At 45.2% G+C, this 22,018-nt stretch overlaps 1 protein-coding gene across 4 annotated transcripts in view; it reads left to right on the forward strand.

Annotated features, from left to right (window-relative positions):
* Positions 1–22,018, forward strand: part of Arfgef3 (ARFGEF family member 3) — a 162,607-nt gene that overhangs the window by 2,383 nt on the left and 138,206 nt on the right. For all 4 annotated transcript variants that reach the window (XM_021259354.2, XM_021259353.2, XM_021259356.2 and 1 more), the window contains exon 2: positions 5,593–5,644. In XM_021259354.2, the coding sequence (XP_021115013.1) occupies positions 5,593–5,644 (52 nt within the window). The remainder of the gene's footprint in view (positions 1–5,592; positions 5,645–22,018) is intronic.

Here is a 22,018-nt window from a genome sequence, read left to right on the forward strand (position 1 = left end):
TGGGAAGTAGAGCCAGTTGCTCCCTTCTAAGTTCTCCCCTCATGATTCTCTTAAAACCCCACACGACTTCGGATTGTAGCATTGCATGTTCTCTCAGGGAAGGGTAATTGAGACATATGTTGGGTGCAAGAGATCAAATAAACTAGTTAAAGCTGACTTAGGCAAAATGCAACTTTTGTCTCACCTATTAAAATATCCCTTAGGGTCCGTGGGTTCAGTTTGATTCAGAACTTGCACACAGTTCCCAGGACCTCATCATACTCTTTGTGGATGCTCTGCGTGGCTCATCACAGTGCTGGGCCTATGACTCACCAGATTTAGACCATCTCCTGAGAAAGGACAAAGAGGGCATCATGCACCCAGACCATTGTGGAAGGCTGTGGTCATCTCCTGCTTAGCCTGCAATGGGAGAGCAAGCTCATCCCCCATTTAGAGCATCATGGGAGAAAGGAGTCACCTCCCACATGGGCATCATGGGGAAAGGGGGGTCATTGCCTGTGTCGGCCATCATGGGAAGGGAATCTTCTCCACAGTTAGATATCCTTGGAGAAGTGTCCCACTTAGGTCATCATGGGAAAAGAAGTCATCTCATACTTAGACCATCTCAAGAGAGAGGGTCATTTCCAATTTAGACCACCTTGGGAGAGGAGTCATCTCTTTTTTTTTTTAATGTTATTTATTTATTTATTTATTTTGGTACTGGGAATTGAACTCGGGACCTTGCACTTTCGAGGCAGGCGACAGAACCACTGAGCTAAATACCCAGCCCGGAAGAGTCATCTCTTGAGACCATCTCAAGAGAGAGGAGCTCTTCCATTCACTCAGGCCTGGTCCTTAGCTTCCCCTGTTCTCTCCTTGTCCTCATGGGTCCTGTGAGTACCCCGGTTCAGTCTTTCAGTCAAGGAATGTAGCAGCTGGCAGGCATAGGCCTAGGCCACAAGCCCCACTGAGGGCTGGGAAGGTGTAGTGCTGCTGCAGGAGGCAGAGAGGGGTGCTGGTCAGTCAGCACAGTGCAGTCAGAAGAGTGGTGTCCTTCATAGTACAGGCGTGGTTACTGATGCTTTTTGGTGGCTTCTGCACCTACAGTAGGAAATAAACCCATTAGTGACTTATCTGGCTTTCAAATGTTATTCATCTTTGTTACTCTTAAAAGTTCTGTATATTTGTTTTAGGATATTGAAAAATTTTTGAAGAGTATGAAAAATAAATAAAAACGGCTTATGATCTCAGCACAGATAACACCGTAAACAGCTTAAATCTCTCTCTTACAAAGGGCTATACTGCTGTTAGTATATTGTCATCTGTTTTTTAACTTCAGCATTTTCTTCTTTGCTATGGTTTTCTTTCATGTGTTTTGTTTGTTTTAAGACAATCTCACTATGTAGCCCAGGCTGGCCTCAAACTTGCAGTCCTCCTGCCTCAGCCTCCAGAGTGCTGGGATTCCAGGCTGCGCTACCGCATCTGGCTTCATGCATTTTTGATGTTAGCATTTTCTTCTTACATTGTCATAGACCTCTCACAATCAGTGTTCTTAAATGGTTGCGGGGTAACTAATGAGGAATATGCACGCATTTCTCTTTATTTGGTTCTATCTGGATTCTTTTTGGGCAGTGAGGAAACAGTCTGACCAAGGAGTAGAAAAGAATGAGGAGATTGGTTCTTTTGAAAGGAGCTGGAGAGAGCAGTGCTGTCCTTTGGCACTGAGGACCCAGGGGGCCTGTGAGCAGGGAGCAAGAGGAAGCGGGCTGCCTGAGAGGGCCGCCTCAGAGGAGCCATGCTGTCAGCCTAGAAATATTTCTAGTATTTTACGTATACGGTATCATATACACACACACACACACACACACACACACACACACTGTATTATACCTATATAAGGAATTGAAATAAAGGAGAGGGGAAACAAAAGTCAAGGTAAGAAACACAGCGAGGAAAAGGAAGGTCATCTATCCCTGTACCTACTTTCCTACAGCCATACGTCCCTGTTACCTTCTCAGCAGACCGTTTACAATTTTGTATCGTACCAAGGGCCTTCACACTGAGCTGCATCCCCAGCCCTTCTTCTTTTTTTTTCCTTTAATTTTGAGAAAAGGTCTTTCTAAGTTGTTAAGTCTCCCAAGTTAGGCTCAAACTTGCAATCCTCGTGCATCAGCCTCGCACCCTGTTGGGAATACAGGCCTGCACCACCATGCTCATCCACCGGCATCTTCAGAAGTATCTGGAAGGCCTGGCCCACGCCCTCGCTTTCCACTCTTTGCCCCATTCTGACCTGCTCCTCACCTCTGTCAGTGACACTGAACCCAGCTGGGCACCCGCTTCACCTTGACCCCGCAACCATGCCCTTCCAAGGTCACCCTGCCCAGCTCTGCAGCTGCTCTGTCTCCACTGGGGCCAAGCACATCTGCACTCACAGTTTCAGCTCAGTTTCTGAGGATGCGATGCCCAGCTTATAGCTGCCCGAGAGGCTCGAGGCGCTGGAGCTCAGCAAGGTCACAGTGCCAGTGTGCACTTCCCCGCCCCACCTTGCCCACCCTCACCGCTGGCATTCCCAGGTGGGCAGCTGATACCATCCCCTGCCAGCCCTCAAACCCGCAACCTGGGGCTGTCCTGCCTCTATCCCTGGCCCATCACCCCAGGTCTGCTCATTGCTGCCTCCTAACTACGTCTCCAGCCTGTCTACTTCTCTACCTCTGTTTCCACTTCCGGGCAAAGCTACTTGCCTGGACTTCTGCACAGCCTCCTAGCTATTCCTTCCCTTTCTACTCTGGGCCTTTCCATGCCGTGCTCCGAGCAGCACCACCTTGGAACCCTGAATCCGATCATGCTGTGCCCCGAGAAGACATCCCAGAATGGCATCCCAGTGGGATGCAGACTGAGTCTAACCATATTCTACCTGGCCTTGCACGGCCCACACCTGCTTGCCACACAGCCTGTCCTGTACCACTCTTGCCCTTGCCACACTGATCATCTTTCATTATTTCAGCAAGTGTTTGTGTGCACCTACTATGTGCCAGGTGCCATTCTAGCAAAATAGACAAAGAAATTCTGTCCTGGCTTCATGGAGTTCACAGATTCTGGCAGGGATGACAGCCAGTGATCAAGATAAATAAGATGACAACTCAGGTAGTGATCAGACCTGAAAGAAAACATAAAGCGTGGAGGGAGATAAAGGGAATTGCCATTGAAACAGAAAGCCTTACTAGAAGGGAGCCTGTGAGGTGCAGAAACTCCTGGTGGCCCCAGGAAGAAGAGCAGAGGCCTGTTGGCCGGAACCAGTTGGGCAAATGAGAGAAAAGTGGGAGATGAGAGGCCAGATGGCCAAGGTCCTTGGTGAGCTCTCTCAGGGTTTGGCTTTTATTTAAAATAATGGAGTCATCAGAGTAGAGAAAGAAGTGCCCTGCCTTGGATCTTGATGGGATCTTTCAGGCTACCATGCTGACAAGATGGAGGAGCTGCAGGGGTTGGGCCCAGAAGCAGGGAGCTTAGGAAGAAGCCTGCTGTGGTCATCTCAGGCAGACAAGATGGCGGCCCATCCAGAGAGGCAGCATGGAGGCAGGGAAGGTGGCTGGGTTTCTGGATGGATTTAATTTGTCCCTTCCCTTCCCTTCCCTTCCCTTCCCTTCCCTTCCCTTCCCTTCCCTTCCCTTCCCTTCCCTTCCCTTCCTTTTCCTTTCCTTGGTGGGGGTCTGACTGTATTGCCCAGGCTGGCAACAAGGGATTCTCCACCTCAGCCTCCCAAGTGCAGGTACCCTGGGTGGCCACCACCATGCCCAGCTGAGTCTTGATGTATCTTGAGTTTATTATTCCCTCTGTATTTGGAACACCCCCCTCTCACCTACTTCAGACAGTCATTGTCCAGTGTCACCCCTCTCTGAAGGAAGCCTGGCTCCACAGTCCCCAGTAGAGTCCCCTATTCCACCCTCATCTAGTTCCCTGTAGTCTCCTTCACAGCTTTTCTCATAGTTTGAAACTCAGATGTGAACTCCCCAAGTTAAGAACATGTCTGTTCTCACCACTGGGCCCTTAGCCCAGTGCCTGGTGATATCCTTAGTGAGCAAATCAAGGAAGGGAGACAGCAATTGGCACTGATGTCTAAGGACAAGTTCAGGCTCTTGAAGGCCATTAGCTCTTCATAGGACTCCTGTGACACAGATGGTGTCAGTCTCCTTTTGAAGGTCAGGGAGCTGGGCTGGGGATATAGCTCAATGGCAGAGTGCTTGCCTGGCATGCCTGAGGCCCTGGTTCAATCCCCAGCACTTGAGGGAACAGAAGCTTGGAGAGGGTAAGTGACGTGGAGCCAGTTCTTGATTCATCCTAATCCCCATGTGCCTGGGGCAGCATATCCTGTGAGACCAGATGGACTCATTGTGGCTACAGTGTGGCTGTCCTTTCTGTCTTTTAGTGTTCCTTTAGCATCTGTGAAACTGTGCACTGTACACCCTGAGCTGGACAGAAACTCCTCTCTGGAATGGGAACACCATGCCAATTTGGTGACTCAGTGTCCTTCTGTCTCCTAGGCAAACTGCCGTGGGTGCTGGCCCATTGTCTAACTGCTGGGCAGTGCTGACTGTCTCTGAGCTGCATCCTGCACCTGCCTCTCTGGTTCCCTTTCTTGTTAAACCAACACATTTTCAACACTGCCCTCCGTTCTTCCACCTTCTTGCTTGGCCTGGTCCCCACAGTATCATGGACTCTGCTGAGCTCATCTTCCTGTTTTGCCGATTAGCTGTCTTTCTGAAATCTACTGTTTTGTTCCAGATCCTGTCTCACTATCAGTCCTGAGTCTCAGGGATGCATTGTGTATCTCTGGTTCCCTCTGATCTCTTAGCAAAGTGGGAAGAGATGTTTCTCCTACCCAAGGAAAACCGCTCAAATTAACAGAGCTTGCTGACACTAAGAAATGAAAGGAATAAACTCAGTTTGAGCCGCTCACCTGGAGACAAGTTGGAGTGATTAAAATAGGTCACATTTTGGGGGAAATAGTGTTTGTTGTCCCTATAGTCAGAGGCAGCAGAGGGACTAATCCACAGTACTGAACCTCCAGGTTGGATTAATGAGATTTGGAGGTGAGCCTTCCAGTCAGTTTCCTTAACTACAGTGTGGTTTAGAAAGGAGTTCATCTACCATGTCGTAAATGTGCATGAGGAAAATGAGATGCTGTCTAAGGTGCTTTGTGAACTTTCACTTTCGCAAGCATGAGTTATTGTTTAAGGATGTTGGAATGGTGTTTTGAAGGGAACAACTTCTGTTTCTCTATTTTGATTGCAAGATGGTGGTATCCAGAGGTCAGTCATAAGTAGATTAAATTGGCATTCTGGTTCGGGTTAGGAATTTAACTGTTCTTCATTGCTAGAGGGAAATATGTCCTCATTTTTAAGCTATCTTTCTCCAATAGTGAGGCGAGTCCAGGGAAGCCTCTCAGGATATCAAGGGAGAAGGATTTTAAAATAAGGATAATGTACTTGCAGATAATTAGAAATTGACTAATTTATGATTTTAGGCATTTCCAGGAAAAAAGTGTGAAATTAATGTATAATATAGCCTCTCGGCCTTTAAATATTTAGTGGTAACTTTGTAATTTTCCTTTTGCAGAAACCCTGGGCAGTCTGGACACCATTGTCAAAATCCCTCCCCACTTGCTGAGGTAAGAGACAGAGACTGTGTGATACAGCAGAGGTAAATGTTGCCCTCCACACCCTCTTGAAGGCCAGATGACTTTGTTGGTTTTCAGCATTGTACCAGCTATCTGATGGCTTTTTGCATCCATGAATATGGTATTTCATGAGGGTAGCATAATGGGAAACTGACTGCATTAGCTCTACCTGTCTGTGGAGTGAGTAAAATCAGTGATTCAAAGAACCAGCGGTGGAAGTCAGTGGTAAAAAGATTGATTTGGTTATGAAGTGATGGAACGAAGTGTATGTGAGGGCTTGGTCAGTGGACTCCATCTTCCGCAGCAGGTGGAATGGCGCCTTCTGTGGGAGGGGACGATACCCTGCACCACATGGGGTGGATTTAAGTTTTCAAGGTAACCCTGGCTGGGCACCATCTTGCTGGTACCAACTATACAGCACTGTTGAGAGGCAAACCTGTTTCTCCATCTTCTTGACCTTCCTCTACACCATTGTCCCTTCACTGAAAGATAGCTACCTACCTTTTATGGAGAATTTGGAAAAAATAGAAGAACATGAAAGATGTCCATAATTAATACCACCTTAAAATAACCAGTGAAAACAGTTCAATGGATTTTCATAAGTCTCTTTTCCATACAGACATACTTTTGCAAATGAATATGACATTTTCTTTACAACCTTTGTTTCTTGCTTTTTTTAAAAACTTACTACCATATGAAGAATGTTTTCTAATGCCAACATATGTTCTTCAGATTAAACTATTACATACACTTCCATTATGTGGCTGTAATATAAATTATTTAGCAGTTTTTCTATTATTAAACATTTGGACTGTTTCCAGGTTGTGTTTTTTTGAGATTATAAAAATATCAAGCTTACAGTCTTTTGTTGAGTATGGCTTCTGTGTTGACAGGACACAATGATTTACTAGGCATTTTCTCTCTTTTAGGTACATTAAAAAGAATTATATTCCTGCCTTTTAAAAAATCCATTACTTCTTTTATAATATCAGCTACAGTCATATATATTGTAAGGGACTCGCATGTTAATCAATCTGAGTGTGCTTTAGTGTGCACAAAGAATGTCTGGCAGTGATACCTTTGAGTAGGTGAGAGCTATTTCCTCTACAGCAGCTAAGAAGATTTTCTAAGAGCTAGGCAGGCATGGATAGTTTTAGATCACGTTCTTGCTCTGAACTCTTTCAGTTCCTCTTCTTAAATCTGATTTGCTTCAAAACTGATGTTGCCTGATCTCCTTTTCCATCTTGTCATTTGCTGTCACACTTTTCCTACTTGAGAAAGACAAGCACAGATATTAACATCCTGGATCAACTGAGGTATATTGTCCTGGGGTGCAAAAATCTCAACCACCCCCCACCTCAACAAAAACATAAAAACAGTGTCTGTGATGGTGAAGGCAATGATAATAAGAGCACATCCTTTTGGAAATTATAGTTTTGACTTCTTGGCTTTCTGCAAAATTGAAGGAGGACCTAATCTGGTTATAAGATGATAGACAAAATTTTTGTAAGTCTTCTTCATTTTATATAAACTCATGTAAACAAAGCCTCTTACTGCTTACAAGGTTTCTTACATCTGTTTTCATCCAAAAGTGAAAAAGAAAAAATATAGAATTATGCTAAGCCCTGCCTTATTATAAAAATGAGTAATACTCATCTGTAAATACATGAACTAATTGAAGGAATAGATTAAACAAGCCCTATCCATCTCTTTAGAAAATTTCCAATAAAATTGTATTTGTATTAACTATATTAACATTCTGACAAATAATTGCTAATATTCTTTGGATTCATTGTGTGTTTTGATAATGATAGTTCAAACTAGAAGAAAATCAAACACTTAAAACTTATGGTGGCAGGACTTTAAAAAATCACTTTATACATACTTTGTTGCAGAGAAGTATAATAGGGAGATTGATAAATGTCTTTGAAGCATTAAAACATATTGTAAGAAAATTTTGTGGAGGAAGTGGAATGAAAATATGAGTTCAAGGAGAAAAGAGAACAATGAAGCATTTTTACTGTTAAAGAAGATTTTGTTCTTTTTTTTCTAGTGGATAAAAGCAGCTTTCAAATTGCCATGTTATTTAGATTTCATGAGATACATTGAAAGAGTGATATGTTTTAATTAAAACTTAATAATTCCAATATCCAGAGTTACAGCCTTTGCAATTAAAGTTATAATGAAAAAGTTTAATGTCAACTTAAAATATGTGAAAACCAGAATTTTAAAATGTTTTACAGACTACATGAGCAAAGAAAAATGAATGACTGTTACTGTTGAGTTGGCTTCCCAGTCCACACTGTTGTGCACCCTGACAGCAAGGCCTCCTGGGGTTGTGGGTTTGTAATAGAAAGTCTGTCTTCTGGGTGAGCGGACAGGTGATGATGTTCTTGGACAAGCACCTGGCCCTCTGGTTGGGAATGTTCATCGAAAGTCAAGTGCTTGTTTCTAGCTTTAGGTGTGCGTGTGTGTGCAGGGGGAGGGCAAAAGAGTTGGAGAGAATGCAGTTTTCATGAGACCAAGGACATATATTTGATCCTCTTCTTAGCCACTTAGCTTTACTTTATTCGGAGGCATTGAGTTGTACTCCAGCTAAGCGTCTTGCATACCAATTGGAGTACACAGGGGAGGACTGTGGGTGGATATATACCCATGTCTGTCCTTATCAGTCTTATTGGAAATATAACTCAGGGTATTTAAATGATAAACAGCTGATGACATCATCTTTGTATACAGAAAGGTGCACTGGTGTATTCCAGGCACACAATGAGATGTTGAGCATTCTTGTATAGGGGACTGAACCAGATGAACGTGACAGAGTAGTGTCTCCTCTCAGAGGCTTTTCATTCTGAAGGAGGAGAATGAAGACACACAAGGCTGGGCCATAGCATTGTGTGGTAGTGAGGGTAAATCTATTGTAGACTTCTATACACATGGCCCACACTAATGAGGGCTGGGCTATGCTCATGCCTAGATCTGCCTGATCTTTGTTTTCTCTGAAAATTTGTGTCACTTTCAGTTTGATTGTGATTCATAAGAGTGGGAAGGTCTCAAAGGCTCATCTAGAATATAGGAAGAAGCATAGTTAGAGCAAAAGGGAGCTATGGAATCAATTTCAAGGTGACTTACTGCTTCGTGCCATTACTCAGAAAGTGATATGATGAAGAGATACAGGGTCATGGGCTCCCTCCTTTGTTGACAGTGCTCCTCTATTCTATTGATTCATCTGCCAGGCACTTTAGCCAGAGAGTGCTTACTCTGTTATGTCATCATGCTTAATGTAGCATCCTTCCATTTGAGCATTGCCCCAAAATCTTCTAGGCACTGCAAATATTTGCCTGCTCATGAGAGAATGTGAGTAGTAAATTATTTTTCTTTAATTTTATTTAGTATATGGGAAAGAAATTGATGGTGTAATCTATCCTTTGTATTCTCCTGATTTGTATTCAGATTTAGTTTCCATTTCTGTTACATAAATCACCCGGAAGTGATTTTTGCAGATATTTTAAATTGTGGTTTGTTCTGGAGAAGGGTATGGGGAATCATTCACAATCTCAAATACTTTTACTGGGTTTTTTTTTCTTTTGCCATTGATTGATTGCTTTTATGTTAAATATATGGTCATTCCAATAAATAATTACAGTGCTATGATCAGTTGTGTACATGAGTAATGGTAGCTCAATTCAGAGCATATTGAACCCTTGAGAGACCTATGTTTAGTCTTTCCTTTAGCCATTGATTGTTCTAAGGACTTCTTATACAAACCTAAGTCCACATGCCACATGAATGGTATAAGTGAATAGGATATGCATGGGGAATTCTAGGGAGAATCTCATTAGAAAAGATCTTAGATGGAATTAAAGAGTGAGCAGGAGAAATTGCTTATTTGTGCCCCAAACTCTTCCACTGAGCAAATGCACACTGTCATTGTTGATGTGGTGAGCAGGGTCAGCAGCAGAGACAGGAAGGAATTCATGAGGTTCAGCACCAGGGATGGAGGGAGATCCAGAGAGCCTGTGCTGTCAACCGTTTCCTGAATGTGTTAGGAGATAACCATGGGAGAGTCCTTCCTCCTGCCTGCCCCTGGTCTTGCTCTTTGGGGAGCTTTCAGTGTTCTCATGTTTGTCTTGAGGAACCTGTATCCTTGCTCTCTCTGCTCATTTCCCTCTTCCTAAACTGAAAGGTCTTATGTGCATGTTTGCAGGGTTGAATAAAACCTGTCAATTAGAGAACTATTGCAATATCCCCACACTCAAGAGGCCATCGCTAACTTGGGCTGTGGCCTAGATTTGGGTCACTGTCTCCTTGTCCTCTTTGTTTTGCTACCAAAAGTCAACTCAAGGTTCTTCCGAACAGAGACAGGCTTGGTAAAATAGCTCTTGGGCATTGGGGTTTCAACCTAAGAATTTTGGAGGCACATTCAGACCAGAGCAGTAGTTACCAGTGTCAGTGTCTTCTGTCCTCCAACAACTCTCTTTTACCCTCTCAGCCTCTATATCTCCCTGCTTTTCCTCTGTGGTTTTGAGAATTGGAGTGATAGAACCAAAATAACCTGGCCATTTTATGAAATTTTCAAGACCGTTGTAGCTCTTGGTTATGTTTTATGAGGCTGTCACCTTCCTTGCCTGGCAGAGAGCACCTGGATGAAGCCCCCTTGAAGTGTTGCCACTTCTGCAATGTTTAGCTGCTTGCAAGTTGCTATTTTGCCTGTCCGCTCCATGGCCCTAGTCCCTGTGAGGTCTGGGCTCTGCTCATGCCTAGATCTGCCCAATCATTGCTTTCTCTGAAAATCTGAAGAGCTTGTGCTTTCCCCAGCCCTGCTGTTAAGAGAAGGGCTACACCTCCAGTGCAGATGTTTCTGTATCATTGTCATTTGGAATCATTGCTTTCCCCAGATAATTCTTGCCCTGACAGCCTGTCTCCTGCAAATACTCTTCCTGCCTAAGGGACTTACGCAGTGTCCTCTGCCCTTGACGTGCTCAGTCTGTGCTGGCCAAGCCCTCCGGGCTTCTCCAAGAGATCTGCAAGGAGGGGCTTTTCTCACCTGCCAAAGGCCCAGAGTTCTCAGGCCTCCACCACCTTGGGTGCCGTGGCAGAGCTGACTGGCTCTCTGACACACAGCCCCATCTTCCCTGCCAGCTTTCCAAGGAGGCCAGGACTGGAGCAAGGAGGGTGAGATCAAAGTGTATAACCAAAGGGCCAGACCCTGTCTTTACTTAAATATTTCATATTTTCTTCATGAGTTTCTTTTGCATTAATTTTGATTTTTAAATGAGATTTTAAACTATTATTTATCTTCATTGCTGAGCGTGTTAGTGCTCTTTCTGTGTGCCCAAGGCCAGTGAAGCAGAGCTCACCCATCCTAGGCCCGGCTGTGTACCCCCAATGTCAGGAAGCCCTCACAGCTTCAGGGCCTCCACCTGCCCCGCGGTGCTTGGTTCTGCCACGCTGGATCAGACCTTCTGCCTCTCCCCATTGGGTGGGGTTGCACTGGGACCCTTCCCACTCCCTGCTCATGTCACATCCTGGGGCCACCTCATGAAGTGACATAGAGCATACTTGTTGGGTCCTGTCTTCTCCACAATCCAAAACTGAGACCAAAACAACAGGCCTGGAAGTAACCCACTGACCCATTTGGTTAGTAACCCAGTGCTTCCCCTTTCATACGGGACACTAAGATATTAGTGGGCCATGTTCCTGGTGGTTTAGCAGGATTACCCTCTGTCTGTCTCACACAACCTTTCTTATTTCCTCATCCCTCATGTGTCCTTGAAGACTGCACTGAGGTCCTGCCTCAGCCTCCCTCCCTCCTTCGTGTCTTCACCCTGATGTTTACCTAGTGCTTTTGTGAGATAGCTACCACACTGGCAGTTGCTTAAGAGTTCAGTCCTCAGGAGCCATGCTCAAGGAGCTCATTATGTACCTCACTCCTCCTGGTGTCCCCTAGCTCAGTGCCCTACAAATATGTGTGGGATGAAACTGTTTCCAAACTTTGCATCACACATCCCAGGGACCCTGACTTCTCATCTCCTAGATTCTTAGAAAACAACATTTGGGAGAATTGGTGCAAAAACAGACTCTCACCTGTGGTAGAAGTACTAAAATCTCACTCAGAGCGTATGTCCCAAAGAGTAGACCCAGAAGCCTCATACCCAACTTATTGACCTCAGCTAGTGTAGTACTAAATCTCTTCCCTTATACTTGCCTAAAGCCCTTCCTAGTCCAATGTGCACTAGAGTTAGATCAGGGGTCAGGAGTGGGAGTTATCAGACTGATCGATATCCTACAAAGGAAGGATACTGAATATTCAAGGATTCCAGTTCTCATTAGATTCCCATAAACAATGCTTGTCCCTCCTGCAAGAGGCCTGCTAACTGCCCCACGCCTACTCCAAATTTGACCTGAAGCATCTCTGTCCTAAAGAATAAAGAACCTCCACCCCTATCCTGCCAAAATCCAAGAATTTCCCTTCCAACAGCCCAGGTCACTTCCAACAGGACTGGTCCAGATGAGATGCACCTGTCAAGGGAAGCCTGGAGCTATCATGTTAAAAGGCCGCCATTGGCAGCAGAACTCTTGTTGGCATCATTCAGTGCCTCGTTGAGAATAAGCCAGCCATTGCTCTGACAATAGCCCATCTGCCATTTTGCTTACCTTCTCCATGATTCTTGAGGAACCAACCCCAGCTTGATCCTTTTCTCCTGCCAGAAAGACTCCAAAGCCCTTCTTCCCATTTGTCCTTGTGTGTGTCCCTCTCCTGCTCTGTCCCTGCCCTGCCTGAGCCTTGCCTGGCTCTCTGCTTCATTCATGTCTGCCTGCCCTAGACCCTTCTCTCAGCCCATGCTCACATGTTCCTCCTGGACTGGACTTGGGGACCACCTGGTCTTTCGTGCTGGTGGAGAAAAGAGCACTCACCAGCACTAGTTCTTCGAGAGAAAATCCGTTATGGCTTCTGCTTCTTTGTTTTGTTTTTTGGTTTTTTTTTTAATCTTAATGGCTCCTCTGCTGCATTGATTTATTTAGTGCTTTAGTTCTGTGCTTTGAACCCTGGAGCCACTTGTGCAGGAAGTGCAAATTTTTCATTTTGATTGAAGAAACATCTGCTTCAACTGGGATGTGTGTGTGACATAAAATGATGAGGACAGCAAATACCTCAGAGTTGTTTGGGGGAGGCACTTTCCAGCTCACTTTCCTTTTGTCGTGGGGACGTGCTGGGCTCCTCCTGCTCCCTCCCACTGTGGAGACCCTGGAAGCCCCGGATGCTGTGTAGGATTCCAGACGTTATCATATGGGAGGACAGGTGCCTCTAATGAGGGTTTCCTGGTGTTCTGGGTGGATTGCGAACATTTGCATTCCTCCTGGACGTAAACTTGTCTGGACATTTCTTATCTTGCTGCCTCCTTCCTTCCCTACTACAGCTGACTTCTCTTGGCAGAGTCACACAAATGTAAATGAGTTTTGACTCCATTGAGCCAAGCTCTGTTGAGTTTGCTGGTTCTGCATCAGGAAAAAAAAAAAAAAAAATAGAAGCTTGAAGACACTTTGGCTGGTCTAAGCCTGGCTCGTTTTCAGTTTTAGAGAATTCTCCATCTCAGCAAGTCTGAGATTGAACACAGGGGAGAGCGTGTTCAGTGGGAACCTTTTCAGTGAGCAGGAGCTTGTTGGAGAAGCGCTGTTCCAGCTTCCTCAGATCAGTTTGCCCTAAAAGGGTGAGTAGAATGACAATTCAGTGTTGGCCACAGAAACCCCTGAGCAAGGAGAAACAGCATGCAGAGTGGGCTGTAGCAGTGGGGGATGCTGAGATCTGGGTGAGAAATCAGGGTGCCCTAAAGATCTGGGGCTTTTTCCTTTCCTTCCCTGCCACTTTGGGGGACAGAAACAACAATCACCTTTTGACATAGTAAGTGACAGTACTGTTTCTTAACTTACAGACACTGCTTCTGTGTGCTATCTGCCAGCCTGGAAACCAATCCTAATGGTTTTCCCATTCTCTTCCCTTCCATAAGGAAGACTTGCAATTAGCTTTCAATTATACAGCTTCTCCTTGTTAATAGCCCTGACCTAAAAGTGTTTTTTAAGTGATACAGTCATCCCTAGAGGAAGTCCTCCCTTAGAGAAGGGATGCAGAAGCCACCCAAGCCAGGACAGGTTGGGCTGCGGGCCCTGAGGCACATTTTAGGGTATGAGCAAGGAGTTAGGTCAGGAACCAGCCTTGGCTTTATGACAAATAGTTGATGTCTTTACAATACTAAGCTTTAAAAGCAGCATTAGAAGGAAACGTACTCTATTTTGAAGTTTCTTAGGCCTTTTTATTCCTTTTGAATGGAATGAAGGTAGAATTTTTGCTGTGTGAGTTATTCTCTGCATGGTTTTCCTAATTAAACTGTGGCTGCTAGGCAATTTAGGCCCAAATTCTTGCTTTAATTCCAAGGTGTGCCTCTGGAAGTTGTTTACATTGATGGGCTATAGAAGTGGGGTCCAAGTGGTGGTTGGGTCGAGCTCATCAATTGCATGGTATTCAAGGTTCAGGAGGTGTTTGAATCTCTTTCCCACCCTTGAGGACTTTTCTTCTGCAGAAGACCAAAGACTAGAATCATGTTTCATTTCCTGGGAAACCCTTGTTAGATATTTAAAGTTTTATTTTCTTGTATTTCTACTTTCTGCAGATTTAGTCATAGCTGACCTCTATATAAATCAGTAGGAGTGTGCACTTGTACAGTGCCCTACACATCTCTTTCAAGTTGAGTCCCATACATTTGAGATAGCTCTCCCTTTATTGAAAGTCCAGGTCTCTGTTCACATAAGTCTTTAAAATCTGCTCAGTAGCCTTTTGGTTCAGACTTTGCTACCTAAATTTAAGGCATGTTAGAACACAGGCTCTCAGTTTTAAAATCTTGATTTTGAGAGGGGCTATGGTAGTGCTTCATCTGCTAGTCTTACATAACCCTGGGAGCTCCCTGTGGGCTTGGAGAGGATGCGCAGCTGCCGGGACTCCGAGTGGGGCCAGGGCCAACGAGGGGAGCTGGACCCCAAAAGCCACCTTCTTAACCCACCATGGACTGGTTGGATTTAACACACAGGTTTATTTTTTCTTGTTTATAACTTACAAGTGTAGCTGGGATCTATGAAATTAAACTGTATATAGCAAATTACTTGATGAAGCCTCATTATTGAAAAAAATTATTGGAACAGCTACTCTTTCTTCACTACCACTCATGATTGCAATGTGTTCATGTAGGAATCTACATTAGGCGTCTTGTATTAAGAGGATTTTAAAAGCAATTTCCAAGGAGCCAGAGCTTTTAAAAGAGGGAGTGTCCTGTATTCAGGCTGTGGGGCAAAGCATGAATTAATTATTAGAGTGGTGGAGATTAGTATGTATACAGCTTTGCTAGGAAATGACCTAAATCGACTTTTCCTCTTTGTAAGGAAAGGAAACTTGAAGATAAAAGAGACCCAGGTCTGGAATTGATGTGAATACCCACAGGGCAGCCTGAGTACTTATGTCATTAAGTAACTAACCCTTACCTCTCCAAGGTAAAGACAGTGGCAGACCTATAGATTTACCCAGAGAAGATTTAAGGCAGGGCTGATTTTTAGGCCATAGCAATGGAATGCATCTAGAATAAGCCATATTTTGAACTGTAGCAGACCTAGTTTTTCAATCAGATGAAGTCTAGAGAAAACTATGGTATTTAAAAGACCCTACCCCCCAACTAACCACCCCATTATTTGCTTTCTGTCTTAAACCCCATCTTGTTTTTCTGTAATTTACCAGCCGGTAGAGTGCGTCAAACACAAGGGGCTGTGATTGCAGATGTGGGAGGCTGCTGCTGAGGAAGTAGCCAGGAAACTGTGTGCAGGGTACAGAGTCCTGGCTGGAGCTGAGCCAAGGACAGCAGGGACAGAGAGGGGCACCGAGCAGAGGCCACCCAGGCCTGAGCACGTGAAGGGCTGAGAGATTGACCCTCAGGAAAACAAGGCCAGTAATGTGACACTTGCTGAAAACAGAGAGGGGAGCCTTCATGCCTTTCAGAGATGGTAGAAATACAGACGTCATTTAAAGTCAACAGGATATTTGATTTGGGAAGGAAAGGATTGTTAGCTTAAGGTGTGTGCGCCCAGGCATCCGGCACAGACGATCACTGTGTCAATGTTTGAGATGAGATTGCAAGGCAACTCTTTGCAGACACCTCTATGGAGGGCTGGGAATTGGGGTCGGGAGGGAAGTTCTGCAGGTGGGGACTGGGCCTTGGGCTCGGGATCAGGGCCAAGCAAGCAGCACGCTGTGTGCAGGGAGTGCAGTGAGGAGCAGGACGAAAACAGCCCCTCAAGGAGCCTGCTACCTGCAGAGCGGGTCGGCTTAGGACACTGAGTCCTGGGTGCAAGTCCTGTTTCTCCCAGGTGTGACCACTGGGGCCCGGAGCAAGTCGTTCTGCCTGTCAGCTTCTGTCAGTGGAGAGGGAAACTAAAATGTGGCTGGGCTCCCTGTTTCCAGTCTGAGGGGCCCCGGCACAGGCCAGAGAGGCCATCTCCCCTGCCAGGGCCAAGCATGCATCCCCACCGTGTGCCCGGGAGGAGGCCTCGGTGTGACCCCACATCCTGTGTTTCCTCTGTCCCCAGGACCATCCCGGGGCCTCCTTGTTCCTGTCATGGTTGGTGTACAGAGCTTGGCAAACCTTTAGTGCTCAAAAACTCAGGACCTTGGGCTGGGGATTTAGCTCAGTGGCACTGCTCCTGCCTTACAAGCACAAGGTCCTGAGTTCGATCCCCCAGTACCGAAAAAAACAAAAAAGAAACCTCAGGACCTCAAGAAGCTTTATTTTTTAACATCCTGGTTATATCCATTTACCATATTAGAAATTAAAACAGACTTTTAAAAATTTATTAACTCCCTAAAAACAGTAAGCCTATCACATTTTCATAGAAGTGATTTTTTTAATGGAAAATCACTTACTATACTTGTGCCATCCATATAGCCCTGGAAGTTACCCCATGACACCCTCGCCACCAGCGTGCTCCTTGGGACAGTTCCATGAGCAACTGCAAGTCAAGCTCTGCGGGCAGCACAACGTCTGGAATAAAATCCCGGCCGAGTAAAGCAGTATTCTGGAGGTCTGCAGTGTGATCAGTGCTGATTTTCAAAGTGTAATTTTGAGATAGGAATGCAGGGGGATTGGAAACAAAGGGGCAGATAAGAATCTGGATTTAAATGGTCCTGTTTCCTGTTCCTGAGAGTACAGTGTGGCCTAATTAGTCCTTGCAAATGTTGAACAGTGGCTGTGAGCAGGCAGAATCTGGCGGACTTCAGCACAAACTCTGCAGGCTGCAGAGAGGGAGCTGGGGTCCCAGCTGCCCACAGCGTGCTCTTCCTCCGTTTCTGCACACAGAGTGAGTATCTAAAGCTGGCCTCTCCTGCAGGCTGGGATCAGGGCGCTGTTGGTGGAGTTTACTGGGAGAGAAGACCATGCATCCTAATCCGTTTTTAAAATTTTGAGATGTGGGGAATGGGGGGAAAAAGAATTAAAATATATTATGTACAAGTGCAAATTCCCTATGATGAATGTGATCATTATGTACAACAAATGTGTACCAATAAAAAAAAGTCACGTTAAATTTTTGAGACAGGACCTCATTAAGTCCCTGAATTGCCCTGGTGGAGCCAGAACCTATGATCGTCCTGCCTCACCCTCCCAGAGTGCTGGAATTACAGGTGGGCACCACTACATCCTGCTGGCTCCAAGCATCATTTGAATGTGCTCATTTTCAGAGGAAGAATTAGCTTCCCCTTCCCAAGGGAGAGACAACATCCCTCTCAAGTCCTGAAGCGCAACAGCGCCCTGGGGCAGCACCCCCCTCAGGAGCACAGGGGTGATGGCACATGTGGTGCCTTCTGTTGAGGGGGTGTTGGGTGGGCAAGCGATGGTTTCTGCTCCAGAGGAAAGCAGTGGAAGGCCCAGGGACTTGGCAGGTGCCCATGACTGTCCAACAGAATAACAGAAACCCTGCAGGTCTTCTGTTTAAAAACCGAATTGGACCCTCATCATCAGGCAAGAACTGGTTGCAGCACTGCAGGAAGCATGACAGTGTGAAGAACGAGGGTTCACATATGATGCTTGGAGCAGCCACGGCTGTTTTGTGGCCTTGAGAGCCAACCTGGAGATAAAGCTGACATATGGATCAGCAAAAAAATAGACAATCCTGGACTCCCAGCTGTGTACGGAAACAGGCAGGTGAGGGCATGGCTTTTCTCTTACTTGCAGCTGAAGCCTGCTTGGATACACCTTCCCTGAAAGATTCCACATGACCCTGGGGATGTGTAGAAGGGAGGACAGCCCAGGCCATCTGCAGATTCGGGCAGGACCCTTTTTCTCCTGTGTGGCCACCTCCTACCACTCTGTTGTCCTTTTATTTCCTCTGTGGATAAGGAGTTGAAGTTCAGAATGACCACCAAGGCCCCTAGTTGGGTAGGCTAGAAGGCGAGGGGAAGCATCTCTGGCATTTTCCAGGTGGGGGCCTGGGTATGCTCTCCCACCCGGCACACAGGTGCATAGGCAAGAGCCACATTCTGCTACTACAAACCACTGATTGACTGCATTCTCTCTTTGCAAGACTCCAAACTGTCATGCATAGTCCCACAGCCTGAGGTACAAGGCACCTGACCCTCAAATTGAGGCCTGCCAACCACAAAGCATTGTTCTATGCTGAGAATTGTTCTAGCAACTCCACATGCATTGTATTATTAAATTTTACAATAAGTACAATCAGTGCTAATAGAATCTGCATTTTAATAAGTACCCTGAGGCTTGAGTGGAAAAATCACTTGCTTGAGGCCAGGCCCCACAGTATGATAGAGGCTCAAATAAAGATATGACTGGAAAATTGTTCTTTTAAATAGTTCTTCAGTGTGTATTTGTCTCCTGTCTGTCATGTGGGCATATTAGAATAGGAATTTTTCTTGTTTCTATTTTTTCATCTTTCACTCAGGAAATGTATTGGAACAGAAAGCATATGTGATTACTTGAACATTGACTTTTCTCTAGAAATAAGGCCTTGTTAGAGTTTATCGCTTAGGAATGCATTTAGTTGTAAGTAATAGAAAGCTAACTAAGAGTGGTTTTAATGAGATGGGGCTTATTTTCCTCAGATAACAGGAAGTCTGGAGGGAGGCTGATGGCACCAATGTCTCTAGCATTTTCTTGGCTTTCCATTATATTTGATTCTACATGCCATGAAGTGACTGTTGCAACTCCCATCCAAGACAGAAAGAAGACGAAAAGACGAAAGAGAGAATGGCAGTGCCAGCTAAGCAGATCTAGTCCTTTCAGGAAAGCAAATGCTTTTCCTGAGCTATGAGAATGGCTGGAAAAGTGGGCATCAGGATCATTGAGAAAGGCTTAGACACATCTAAATCTACTAGTTGGAGCTCACCACAGTGCTGGAATCTTGTCACTAAGGAGAAGGCTGCTAGCTGCACCTTTGAAAGCAGAGCTGTTAGAATTTGAAAAGGTGTTTCCTAAAGTCTCAAAACCAGATTTGCAGATCACCAAAGGCAACCCCAAGGGGTAATGAGATGGAACACTCTGAAACTCAACCACCTGGACTCCCTGAACTGGCAACAAAAGAGGATCTGGAAAAAATAAAATTGGAAATAATTTCTCAGATAACAATGGAGATTGTGTCCATAGTGAAAGACATGATTAATAAATCTAGAGCAGACACAGATTAAAAACATAGAGGAGCTGAGGAACATGATGGAATCCCAGCATAGTAGGAAACAAATGGAATCCATAAAACAGATGCAGATAGATCTCCAAGAGATTAAAAACTCCATGGAAAGTCTACGCAACAGAATGAGCCAATGTGAGGACAGAATATCAGATATAGAAGACAGGATTGCACTTAGTGACCAGGAAAAGAAAGATTTCTTAGAAGTAGCAAGGGATCATGAGAAATCAATCCAGCAGCTCCTACATAATGCAAAGAAGAATAACACAAGACTGATCAGAGTCAATAAAGAAACAGGAAGAGAGTACGAACAACATAAGAATTTGGAAAGGTATTACAGATATCCCCGTTCTGCAGATAAAACACCTGAGACTTGCAGGGAACACACATCTGACCCGGGACAGAAGAAGAGGATCCATTCCATAGGCTCTTCTCACTGTGCATCCCACTCCTGGTCATATCTCCTGCTAAGGAGAAACAGGGCCCGGGGAGCGCCGGAGCTGGGCCCCTCTGGATTCTGTGACCTCCCTTAAGCCTTCCCACTAGACTGGAGTAGGGAGGCTTCCTGCCCAGATACCTGGGTTTCAGCTGGGGGCCCCACCATCTCAGCACCCCAGCAAGGGAGACTGATTCTCCAGGGACCCCTGGGGGGAGTCCAGCCTGCATTTGGACACTGGGCCCCTTTGTGTCCCCAGGAGGGGGCACGCCACCTGGTATGGCTGTGAGCAGTAGTGAGTGACATTATTTCCCAGGCTGCCGTGGCTGTGCCTTTCAGGGACAGAGTTTGGATCCTGCCGGGCTTGTTCTTGCCTCCCCAGGCTGGAGCACACAGTCCTGCTGCCTTCCGACACAGGAAAACAGTGGACTAGCTCAACCTCTCCAGACAGGAGTCCGATGCTGGTTTCCCTGGCAACAAGGCATCCGGGCAGCCAGCAGAGGGATGGAGTGATGGAGTGAGTCGCTCTCTGGTTTTCCTCTGCCTGGGAACCTCTCTCACTGATGCTAGGATAGAAAATGACTGGGGTCTTTCTTTTGCCACCTGAAAGGAGAGGTGCTGTCCCTTAACTACACAGTAGGATCTTGCTGATACGATAATTATGGAATAATAGCAACAGTGTTTAACCTTCTAGAATACTTGATAAATTCACTGACAAATTCCCCTGTTCTCCAAGCGATCATCTTCGTCAGCCTTCAGGATCTGAGCTTGTTTTCACTGACTTGGGGGAAGCCTTCCTTCCTTGGATTTTGGCAAACTCAGTAAGTCTCTGTACAGGCACTGGACGTTCACTGCCAAGCCTGCTGCAGACAAATGGGCTTCCTTCCCCCTCAGTAAGGAGGGTCTCGAGGCCCTCACAGCCCCATTTCTGTGCCCTGGCTTGGGATTGATGCCAAGCAGTGCTCAGTGTCTTCATGTTATTGTCTTTTGGTGTTGCATTATTTCACTAAGAGAACAATCTGCTACTGTTTTTTTCTCCAGTGTGTGGAAAAAAAAATACTGAGCACATTTGTTTTTCTTCCAGCACATGCCTCCTCTAGGAAGGTCACACAGTCATGCAATGGATTGGATGTCACCAAGGGGCGGAAGGCTTCCTACTGGCAGTACCTTGCTGTGGACACACTGCCTTCTGGTGATTGTATCCAAGGCTGTTTTCAGGCAGGTGGCATGGTAGGGTCCGTACATACCCTGCTGCTTTTTTTCTTTTGGTACTAAGAATTGAACCCAGGGCCATTGCACTGACCTACATTCTAGCCTTTCTGATTTTTAAAATTTGAGACAGGGTTTCACTACATTACTGAGGTGTGACTTAAACTTTGTTTCCCAGCCTCCCAAAGTACTGGGATTACAAGCATGAACCATCATGCCTGGCTATCTTCCAACCTTTAAAGCTAAATATACCCTGAAAAATAGTCTTTTCTCCACATCAGCTAGTTCTGGGCCTGAGGCTACTTATTGGCAGGCCCATGCAGATCTCATTCGGCTGATTTTCCAGGCTGGAAGAAGGAAATATAGAGTATATGATATGTTTAAAGCAGGTGGCTAATAAGGAGCCAAATAAACCTTTCTGGCTCTCACCCAAGGGCTATTTTTAAAAAGTGCTTGCAGTGCAGAACCTATTGGGATAGTCAATAGTTGAAATATCACAAATTTATTTTTGTTGGGAGAAGTTACTGTTTACAGGAAAATAAATTTTTACATCATTGTTCTTTGTCTAATGTTCCTTTTGCTGAGATGAGATTACTTAATGGAGGTTATCTTTATATGTGAATGTCTGAAAGGATTTTCTGTGTCTATGGAGAAAGAACAGTACGGCTTTTAACAGAAGACAGGAGCTATAAGTTCAAAATATAAAAAGGTTTCAGTTTGGCTTATAGTATAAAACATACTGGCTCAAAATTAAGAAATGTGTAGAATATATATAAGTGATACACTTGTGAAAAAATGTCAGATTGTGAACTGAGTATGTTCTCACTACAGAAAATTCAAAAGCCTTAAAAATTATCAGCATATAGCATCCTGCCACTTGAGCTATGTAGAAGTTTCATTAAATCCCCACTTTACAGATTCAGAGACTGAGGCTTTGAGAGAATAACTTTCCCCATGCTTCTCAGGAAGTACGAGTAAAGTAAAATCTA

The sequence above is a fragment of the Heterocephalus glaber genome, unplaced genomic scaffold, assembly GCF_053883595.1.
Source record: "Heterocephalus glaber isolate CG9 unplaced genomic scaffold, H.glaber_assembly_v1.0 deba00001550, whole genome shotgun sequence".
NCBI classification, from domain to species: domain Eukaryota; kingdom Metazoa; phylum Chordata; class Mammalia; order Rodentia; family Bathyergidae; genus Heterocephalus; species Heterocephalus glaber.